The 11629-nt window shown below is 36.0% G+C and overlaps 1 protein-coding gene across 1 annotated transcript; it reads left to right on the plus strand.

Moving 5' to 3' along the window:
- Positions 1-7382: 7382 nt before the first annotated feature.
- Positions 7383-10646, plus strand: LOC109815434 (receptor-like protein kinase FERONIA). The gene has a single exon (XM_083067893.1). It carries the CDS (start codon positions 7687-7689, stop codon positions 10354-10356), a length of 2670 nt encoding a protein of 889 aa, XP_082924019.1. The 5' UTR covers positions 7383-7686; the 3' UTR covers positions 10357-10646.
- Positions 10647-11629: the final 983 nt, after the last annotated feature.

Here is an 11629-nt window from a genome sequence, read left to right on the forward strand (position 1 = left end):
TTATAATTTTTTTCACAATATATATTTATCAAGAAGAGTTACTATAACTTTATATTTATGTCATAAACGTCTTTGTTCAATAGTTTTAGAGTGTCATCTCCTAGTTATCATCTTTGATTATAAAAAAAATATAAATAATTTAGAATAATTATAAGAATAAAATTAAAAAAATGAATACACCAAAATCACCATATATCTTTTATTTATATATATATCTAGAGAGAGAGAATAGTATAGACATTTGATGTTTTTTTTTTAATTCTTTTATAAAGGAACATACAGTGATTTGCTAATGTATAGTTTTCTTCTTCTTGTATTTAGATGGAAAATATCGGTAAGTTATAACTGCAATTTTAAAAAAATATAATTATGGTGTATGGTGTAGTTTTCTAATTTATTACAATTTTATTTACTTGAATTAAAATATATTTAAGACTCATATATGTTTTTAATCTCTAAAATATACAAATTTTAATATAATCTATAAAAAAATTTCATCTTTCTGATATTTGAAATTTGTAACTTGTAAATTTCTGATTCTACTACTAATAGTTTAGACATCTTCTTAAAAATCTCATCAATTAAGGAATGCCCGGAGATCACACTAATCATTAATTAATGATTTTAAAAAATGAGTTCACGTAGTCGTCACTAATGTTTTAGTCAAAACATTGAAAAAAGAAAAGGTTTTTAAAAGTCTAATAATGACATTGATAACCAAAATTGAATTCGGGGGTCGGTTATATGTAGGAGAGGTATTAAACAACCCTACAACACCAATCGGTACCCTTATGATGAAGTTAGCATAATAAGAATTAATAAGTTAAATATTTAATTTCCTTTATTAATGGTTATTTACATGCTAGAAATTTAAATTACACGGTTGATCCTAAAATATCTACATGATTTTTTTTATTATAATAATATTTAAAAAATAAGAAAATAGAATGAGAGAGAAGTGTTGACTGAAATACCTCTTGTCCGAACTTTATTAAATCTTTAAATATGTACTTTTAGGTGCTTCCGGGCTCTATTAGATCTTCAAATATGAAGACTTTTAGGTGCTTTTTGACGACCTAATACACTACAATATTTCTCACAAAATCTCAAGAAATACAGGAAGAGAGATAAAGAGAATTTTCGAGTTCTAAGGAGTCTTGGATAAAATTTTCTAGTACAAGATCAATGTATGAGACTGCTATTTATAGACATCAAAAGTGATCAGAATGGCCTGTTCCGGATTCAGAATGGCCCGTTCTAGACCAGTATGTTAAGAGTAACATTTTAAACTGGAACGGCTCGTTCTTCTAGAACGACCCGTTCTGACTTCCGAATTTAACTCATGACAAACAATTTTGGAACGGCCCATTCTCATCTATGGTTTTAAGGCCTTTTTAGCATATTGAAACGGCCCGTTCCATATTAAGAACGTCCCGTTTCAATTTTAGAACGGATCGTTCCGGTTTAAAATGTTACTCTTAATATACTGGTCCAGAACGGGTTGTTCTGAATTCGGAACGGGCCGTTCTGGACTTCTAAATCAGTTTTTTTTCTGACTTTAGGCCTTTTGATGTTATGTCCTATTATTTCCATACTTGGGAACTAATGGAAGTCCATTTACTTATTTGTATGGCCCGAACCAAATTAGTTGTCTACGGACCTACTTATGTATAATTAATTAGGTAGTTAACCTAACTCTAGCAGATTATATTACAACAGACTGCAAAAGAGTATTAGAAAATCTTAGAAAAATTATTTAACTGAAGTACTGAGCTGTGAGCTGTGAGCTAGGTATAATAGCAACAATGTTAAACTGATCTATCGATTCTATAATAAATCACTGTAATTAATAACTCCAGGAATACTCACTGATCCGATTATCAAGTCCATTCATGCATGGCTCCCTAATTAGGCACCATACAAAGACCGCATTCATTTTTATTCAAAAACATAATGCACCACATTTTTTTTGGGAGCAATTTCAACGTGCACAACACAATAAACAAATATATATATATATATATATATATATATATATATATATATATATAAATTAATCACTTATACACCGTTAATGTAAGGTTTTTTTTATATTGACTAGAGGGTCTTCTTTGGCGGTGTATTCCATATCGTACCCTTAAAAACATTTATGCACGTAATACATGTCAATCAAGACTCTATGCATTCTCATATCACATTATTATCATCACATCTCATCATCACATTTTAATAGCAACCCACAAAACACTCTAATTCATATAAAAACATATTCATTTTCAAAATTAACCACATCATCATGCATCACATTCAACAAAGAACACAACAAAGCAATCAGAAGGAAAAACAGAAAACATTCATATTTTGCCCGTTTTCTCATAGGATACAGAAATTTCAAATCATATAATTATAATTTTAAAACTGAAATTAATCATTCATTCAAACAATTTATACAATTAATTACATATAAGAGGAACAATAGATGAAACAGATACAATTGAGAAAAATCCCTCATACATGAGCATACAACAAATACAACACACACAGGATTGAGAGTCAATCCCACTACCCAACATATATTCGCACACCCAAAGCGAGGTATCTCACTCCCCTCTTACCTGGATGAGCAGAAGACGAATGGTCTTGATATGATCTAAGATCGTTTCTGAATACTCTTCCTTAGAGCTCGTTGTTTCTCCTTTTTTTTTTTTTTCTAACCCTTCAGAACGCAGATGAGGTAGATAGGGTTAACGCTACCTGACTCCTTTCTTAAAATTAATCCATTGGGCTGGGTCAACCCAACCCATTTTCCTTCCCTTCTAACCCACTTCTCTTTTTCCTCAAAATAATTAAAAATAAATACATGTATATTATAAAATATTTTTCCTCTATAATAATAATATATTTCTGACCCAAAATATAATAATATAATTTCAATAACAAAATATCATATAAAATTAATCTTCTCTTAAAACATATAAATATTTATTTAAAAATAATAATAAAAATACTTATTTAATACGTACAAAATAATTGTCCAAAACAATAATTATTTGAAACGTACAAAATAATATTTCTCTATAATTATTAAAATAATTATGACCAAATACTATCTAATAATAATAATAATAATAATAATAATAATAATAATAATAATAATAATAATAATAATAATAATAATAATAATAACTTTTTTGAAAACTGGGGTGTTACAATACTTCCCCTTTTAAGAAATTCGTCCTTGAATTTCTGAAATGAAAAGGTTCGACTATGACTCCTTCATTAAACTCAAGATTCTTCCTAAACGTCCTAGGCAAACCCACAACAAAGTCTAGACGCATTATCTCACCTCCAAACAGGGACATCTAAAGGTTACAAAAGTTCAAAAAGGCTTCTGATGTTCTGTTTTAGACTTATACCATACTAAACATGAGTACACAAACTTCCTCTACTCCTCTCTTCACCTTAGGCCACCACGCTTCCGCTGCGTCACTCTGATACATCTTAGTAGCTCTTAAATGGATGTTAAGATTACTCTTTTGTCCTTCCTCTAAATGTGTCATGTTACTATTAAAATTAAATGTGTTTATAGTGACATGACACAATTAAAAGATATAATTGGTTGTCAGTGTAAAAAAATTTTACATCGACCATATATAAGTAATTAACTATACACATACATATATATATATATATATATATATATATATTAATTTATGTCTTAAAATTTAAATTCATCAATTAAATTCTTAAAAGATAATATAAAACACGAGTTATTAATTAATTAGATAGACTTATACGAATCACTTTTTATATATAAATAGATAAATAAACTTAACTGGGATCTTCCAATTTTAGGTGGATTTTTACCAAGCCACTACAAGATACTCACGTGAATCCTTATGTGATGTGAGAGGAGGAAGCTGCTTTTTAGATGAACTTCTTTGTAACTGGGATTTTCCAATTTTGGGTTGGGTGGATTTTTACCAAGCCACTACAAGAGACTCACGTGAATCCTTATGAAAGAGGAGGAAGCTACTATGGTCAAAGCAACCTTCAAGAGCATTGGCTGGACATCAAGATCAGGAAGTGTTGGAATAAAGAATAAAGCTGTTGCTGCAACTTTAAATCCTGCTGGGTCAACAAAAGTTGAATTAAGTGGAGTGTTTTCAAAGAAATCAGTCATACATTGTCATTAGGTTATGGAACCAAAATCTCTTGAGCAAGATGGTGTTGTTTCTACAAAGTGTGACCCTTCTTGCAAAGAAGATGTGTCCATAATTGGTTAATCTTCAGATCTAGTTGTTGGTATAAGTAGGAATGAAGGACAGAAAGTTGTTGAAAAAAAATGTGGGGGCAGTTATGGTCTCTTCCTCTGTTTGCTCAGAGGACCCAAATCAAAATTTGGATACGTGGGACTATGGGTTTGGCGACTTGCATCTGTACAGATAAGACGGGAATATTGATCACTAACCATATTCTGGTTGATCTTTCTGATGAGCAGGCAAGGAATGTCTTTCCTTTTGAAGCTCTGGGAACTCTTTGTTTAGCTATCAAAGATGTAATGAAACCCAGGGTGAAACCAGGATCCCTGAAAATAGCTAAACTCTGGCAGCCATTGTGGGAATCAATTAGAATGAAAGTACTTGAGCTTAAGCATGATGTGCACTTTTCACAACGATCAAACTTAAGCAACATCTCATTCATGGAAAAATGCAGGCTTAAGGTTAAAAAGGATGAAGAGTGAGAAGAAAACCAATATGTATTAAAAGCCAAAAGCTGACATTATGGCTTAACGTGAGTAGTTCTTGTCATCAGTTTCTTTAATTGAGGCTTCAGGCTTCTGATCCTAAGAAGATAATTTGTAAGAAATGGCACCAACTAATAAGATGATTTGAAGTTCAGTATTTTTAGAGAAAAGCTTACACTTAAAAGCGAAGGAATTTGCCAAGTGTTGGGAACATCGTAAAGAGTACTATGTTTTGTGCCTGGAAACATGTAGCTTCAGTAGAGAAAAATCTTGCAAAGCAGAGACAAACATTTAAAGTCTCACACCAGAATTAGGCAAAATTTGGAGAGTTTTGCATTCTTATCCAGTAAGTACATGAAAATTGACTGCTAGAACCTTAAAAAGTTTACAGTTAAGATTTTGTTTTAACATAATCATACTTATCTTTAAAAGAATTGTTTATCTGAATGTGACAGTTGCAAAGGCTTCCAACTTAGTTATTGCGTTTGAGGAAAAACTTGGTTAATAGAAAGTGTTAAGATGCAATCAATTAAACAAGAAAAAGGCTTCTAAATGAACATGTTAGGCAAAATGACTACCAGTAGAGTATCTGGGTGCTATATTTTCCCTGTATAGTAAAAAAGGTTGCGGAATAAGACAAAGAACACTGATTAAAAATTGATTACTTGTACACAAGATCTTTCAAAGACGTATATAACAGTGAAACTATGAAATGCAAGTCTCCAAAGTAATCTTGCCAAGCCACCTGATACAAAACTAGGGAAAATTAAGAACCAAATTTATTAAAGATATAGCTGTCACCAAATAAAAAATAAAATGTGCCAAAACCAATCAACATGGAGTTCAATTAATTAAGGTAATGAACAAAAATAATCTTAGCAATGTATTATAATATATCCCTTAAAAGAAGAAAATAAATATATATTACAAAAGAATAGGAAGTTTTTGTAAAAACAAGTTGTGGGACATTTGCATTGCATCCTATATCAATGTATCATAATTGTTGGAGTCAGTTTTATTTTGTTATATTTTCCTTTTAATGGATGGGAAGCAAAGCAATGTGCATGCAAATTAATTACAGTAAACGCAAACGAGATAAATATCAATATTAAAGTGGCTATTAAACCAAAAACAAAAAGGAGGAAGAATATAATAATGATTGCAGATTAAATCTTACCTGAATTATATTTACAATTAGGCCTGAAAGGATGAAAATAATGTCTACAGGAAGAATAACAATAGTAGCTGGGAACACAATGATTTCTCTCTTCTGCTTTGCCTCATACAGAAATTAAGATGAGGGGAGAATAATAATAAATGTGTGTGAGAGTGTCCAGATTCTAAATTGAACTGGAATCCTACCTCTAGAATTCCATTTTTTAAATAATTCAAGTACGGCATGGAGTATCCACTTCTGCTTCTCAAACAATTCAGCACTGTAAACTCAATACTAATAACTAAAAAGCTATGAAAATGTTGAAGAGAGAACAAGCTGCACTGCATCATGATAATGCAAAAGACTGAATGAAAGTAGCTAATCAGCAAAGAGTGTCACTAACCAAGAAACCTCGAAATACTGCCTGGATTTCAATGGCAGCCCATTCCTATTTGATCACCACGAAGGCTTTGAGTGGAATTCTCACCACAGCAGCTAAAGCAACAGTAAATGCTCCTAATTAGGAATCTTACTTGGGTTGAAGCAGATTAGGAATTGAGTAACTGGTACACCTAATTGAAGTGAATTATTGTTTCTAACTTCTCTACTTAATAATTAATATGAACTTTCTTTGTTTTTTATCAGAACCTTCAAAAGATCACCAAGCTCCTTACTGAATTTAAGTGTATTATCAGCTAGCCGATTTTCAACAAGACTAGTAAAAAGTAAACATATTAATAAAAAAAGACAACTTTAGTTTGAGACAGAGCTAGTTAAGAAACATCCATTCAAATAGAGTAATATACATGCATCCTTGATAGCACAATGTTGAGTTAAAAATGATAACTATAACTTGTCTTTATCCGGTTCATGAACACTGTTTAGTAACTTTGCTGACAACATTTTACTATTTTATTTAACTGTTAGAATTAGAAACTGTCACAATTACGACCATACATATAGATCTTCTACAGAGTAAAAGTTATTCACCATTCCACTTGACTATCACCAATTTCAGATGGTGCACTTTGGTCTACAACTGACCATATAAGAATATAAGCTTAAAAAGTTATTCTGCTCTATTGGTTAAAAATAACTTGTAATGTATGTGCAACGGCCAAATTCACCTATTAGTTGCCTTTTCACTATCAGATTACAATAATTTAGTAATGTTTATTGCTTGCTTCTTTGACATGCTTGCCGAGTTTGGAAGCATTCACAGTGCTGCTGGACTCGCAATTTTAAAAAACTATTAGTTTACATATCTTGTTGAGGTGATATTATGAAAAAATGAATTCGTTTGAACACGCTGAAGAATAGTAAGTTAGTAAAGTCCATATTTCAATAGAATATTCAATCATTGTCATTTTTATGAAACAAACGAGTGCCACTAACGCTAGAGTACAAGACCGTGGAAAAGATAAGCACTCAATTTTTCATGGTCTAAACTGTTTTATTTTCCCCCATTTTTTTTATACAAAATAATAGCATTTTTGTGTAGGCAAACCATTGACCGTTGTGTATCGTGTCTCATTTCTATACCATGGTCCTTCTTTCAAAGTTGAATAGGTCAAAAAGCAGAAGAAAACAACGAAGTTCCTGTTTTCGCCACTTGAGTCGTCGCAATCGTCTTCCACTAATATCAACATATAATATAATACTTTGAACTTTCCTCTCTGCCGTGCTTCCTAGCAACTACTCCGAACCACCATTGACCATAATTGCTATTAAGTCTTAACAACATCACTGACTTGTAGAGTTATTGTAGTTTCTCACGCAAACTATGAGGTTCAAGAGTGTCACCACCTCCGTAACAGTCTTCCTCCTTCTCCACCTCTCCACACACCTCCAAGCGTACACCCCAGATGAAGTTTTCACCCTCAGTTGCGGCACCACCGGAAAATCCTTCGACGGAGAAAGGACATGGACGGGGGACTCAGATACAAAGTACTTATCTAGTCAAGACGCCACCGTTTCAGCTACGCCAACAACACAATCTTCTATAAATGAAGTCCCCTTCACCACAGCACGCTTGTCCCGTTCCAATTTCAGTTATTCCTTCCCTGTCTCCGCAGGTCCTAAATTCCTTCGCCTCTTCTTCTACCCAGCTTCTTATCCTTCCTTTGCCCGCTCCCACGCCTCCTTCACTGTTGAATCAAACCAATTCACCCTCCTCAACGCTTTCAATGCCTCTCTAAACGCAGACGCAGAAAGCACCGACACCATATTCAAAGAATATGTGGTCAACGTGGACACGGGTGATAGGCTCAACCTCAGCTTCACTCCGTCGCATCCAAACTCCTACGCTTTCATAAATGGAATCGAGCTATTGTCCATGCCAACCGATCTCTATTACACGTCACAAAATGACGTAGGATTCACGCTGGTGGGAAGTACCACGTTGTACAGTGTGGGAACGAGCTTTGCGCTGGAGACAGAGTATAGAATCAAAGTTGGAGGGCAAGCAATCTCACCACGAAATGACAGCGGTTTGTTAAGGAATTGGGCTGGGCACGATCAAGATTATTTAATGACACAAAATTCACAGAATAATGATCTACCAGCTGACTTGGCTAATAGGAACATAACCGTGAATCCTGATTACGTGGCACCCAAGGAACTGTACAGAACAGCGCGTAACATGGGCACAAACGCCACTCTCAACAAAATCAGCAACCTCACTTGGGAGTTTCCCGTTGATTCTGGCTTCACTTACATGCTCAGACTCCACTTTTGCGAACTTGACCCCAATATTACTGACGTCGGTTACAGGGTGTTCTTTATTTACATAGCGACCAAGTTGGCTGAGGACCAAGCTGATGTTATGAAATGGAGCCAGAATCAGAAAGGTCTCGCTGTACACAGAAACTACGCCGTTTTAATTCCCAAAAATGATACTCAGAAAAAGGTTAATCTCTCCCTCCAAATGCACTCTTATAATGATCGTAGGAATTCAATATATGACGACGCGTTCTTGAACGGTGCGGAGATATTCAAAATCAGCGAGGCCGGGTCTAACAACCTGGCCGGACCTAACCCGGACCCACTTCAGACTCCACAGAGCAACATACCCGGCCAAAAGGGAAACAGCAGCAGCGTAAGCGGAACGACGATAATTGGCATCGTGGCGGGGGTGGTATCCGGCGTCGTTTTGATCTCCTTTGTGGTTTTCCTCGTAGTGTTTTTACGACGCAAGAGAGCCACTACAAGCAAGCCCAGTGATTACCACAAGTCAAAGTCGTCCGGGACATCCAAGTGGGGTCCACTTTCGTTCGCAACGACCAAGTCAACCGCCACACAAAATTCTTCCCTACCGTCCGATCTCTGCCGCCACTTCTCCCTCGCCGAGATCAAATCCGCCACCAACAACTTCGACGACGTCTTCATCGTCGGCGTCGGGGGATTCGGCCACGTCTACAAGGGCTACATCGACGGCGGTTCCACCCCGGTCGCTATCAAGCGCCTCAAACCGGGTTCACAGCAAGGGGCGAACGAGTTCATGAACGAGATCGAGATGCTCTCGCAGCTCCGCCACCAGCATCTCGTGTCCCTCATCGGATTCTGCAACGAGAGCAACGAGATGATCCTCATCTACGACTTCATGGCGCGTGGCACCCTCCGCGAGCATCTCTACAACACCGATAACCCCCCTCTCGCGTGGAAGCAGCGCTTGAAGATTTGCATAGGCGCCGCGCGTGGACTGCAGTATCTCCACACAGGCGCGAAGCACACGATCATCCACCGCGACGTGAAAACCACCAACATCTTGTTGGATGACAAGTGGGTGGCCAAGGTTTCCGACTTCGGGCTTTCCAGAATTGGGCCCACGGGCATATCCAAGGCCCATGTCAGCACCGTTGTGAAGGGCAGCATTGGGTATTTAGACCCTGAGTATTATAAACGGCAGCGTTTGACTGAGAAGTCTGACGTGTACTCCTTTGGAGTGGTGTTGTTTGAGCTACTCTGCGCTCGTCCGCCTCTGATCCGCACTGCGGAGAAGAAACAGGTGTCACTCGCTGATTGGGCCAGGTACTGTTACCAAAATGGGACGGTGGGCCAGATTGTGGACCCCACGCTGAAAGGGAGGATAGCACCCGAGTGCCTGAGGAAATTTTGCGAGATTGGGGTGAGTTGTTTGTTAGACGATGGGACGCAGAGGCCGTCGATGAACGACGTCGTTTGGATGCTGGAGTTTGCGTTACAGCTGCAAGAGAGCGCGGAGCTGCGCGAAAATGCTTATGTCGTTACTGATGAAGTTAACGAAAGAAGAGAGGAAAGTGACGATATGTTTAGTAGTGGGACCAGCGTGGGCCAGGTTTCGGATTTTAACAAGAGTAGTAGTGTGGTGAGTGTGACTACGAGCAGCGAAGATCATAGCTATGATCCCAAAGATAGTCAAAAGTTGCTGTCTGGGACCGCTTTCTCCGAAATTATGGACCCAAAGCCGCGTTGAGGTAATCCAACTGACCCAACGCTCTGGAAATGTGGACAATGAAATGAAATTGGATGTGAACACTTGCTAGAGGCACAAAATTTGTTGTATAGTTTCATAATTGTAATATTAGTGTGTGTACCGGAATCAAGTTGCTTCTGTGTCCTCCTAATGAAGACAAATGCAAGGACACTTGGTAAGTCATACATTTAAACATTTTTGTAATTTCGTTATGTATAGTTTACGCGTTACGTATTCACTCGTTGTAACATTTTTCCATCTAGTGACTTAATCATATATTTCTTGCAGAACACGACCTAATAATTTATTCTCTTAGTGGCATTCTTGTTATTATAACTAGTGGGTAAGAGCTTTAGTACATGTATGCTAGTGGAAGTAATAAATGATTATCAAATTATAATATTAAGATGAATGAGTCCAATGTTTAAGCTTTAGCAGCAAAAGTTAGTGGGAAAAAAAATATTATGCCCAAGTCCTACCTTGTAATAGTCAACAGCAACGTAGTTTACCCACAGTAAGGACTTGCTCTTTTCATCAAGAGGAGAAGATTCTGCTGTATGTGGACAGTTTTCTGCTTCTCTTGCCCTCTCCCCATCTGAAGAATTTAAAATCACTATAATGAAAATTGACAATGGAAGGAAGAATAAATGTGTACCGTTATACACTCTATCTTCTCCTGTGTTGTTCACTTATAATTTAGCAAATGGATATTACACAAGTTTTTTAGTCTCCCATTTTTTTAAGTTAGGGGGAATGTTAGAACATCCATCTGGTCATTGATAGATCAGCTTGTTTGAGAGAAAAGATATTGCCTTGGATCCGTAGGATGCACACCTCGTCATCTTGTGAAAATTGATCTTTGGGATAGTGCCAAACATTTTTGGCATCATTAATCCAGATAACACTGGCTACAATTAGGGGTGTACATGGTTTGGTTTTTCCAAAAAACCACATTGAACTGAACCACACCATTTTATTAAATTGAACCAGTTTATAAACTACTTGAACCACTTGAATAAACTGGTTTAAAACTTAATTATTTTAATAAACAGGTTTACAATCGGTTTAAAACCAGTTTTAAAATCAAACCAGTTTTTAAAACTGCTTTTAAGAAATAAATTGATTTTAAGAAAAATTAAACCAATTAAAAATAAGTATAACGTGGAGGTGCGATTGTGCGAGACCGATTACGAACTTATTATATTTCCTGACAGTACGAAGAAAGGAAAACGAAACCTGATTTTCATTCCGAGTCTCATTAATTCCTTTGAAC

The sequence above is a fragment of the Cajanus cajan genome, chromosome 2 (genome assembly GCF_000230855.2).
Source record: "Cajanus cajan strain Asha chromosome 2, NIPB_CcT2T_4, whole genome shotgun sequence".
Classification (NCBI taxonomy): domain Eukaryota; kingdom Viridiplantae; phylum Streptophyta; class Magnoliopsida; order Fabales; family Fabaceae; genus Cajanus; species Cajanus cajan.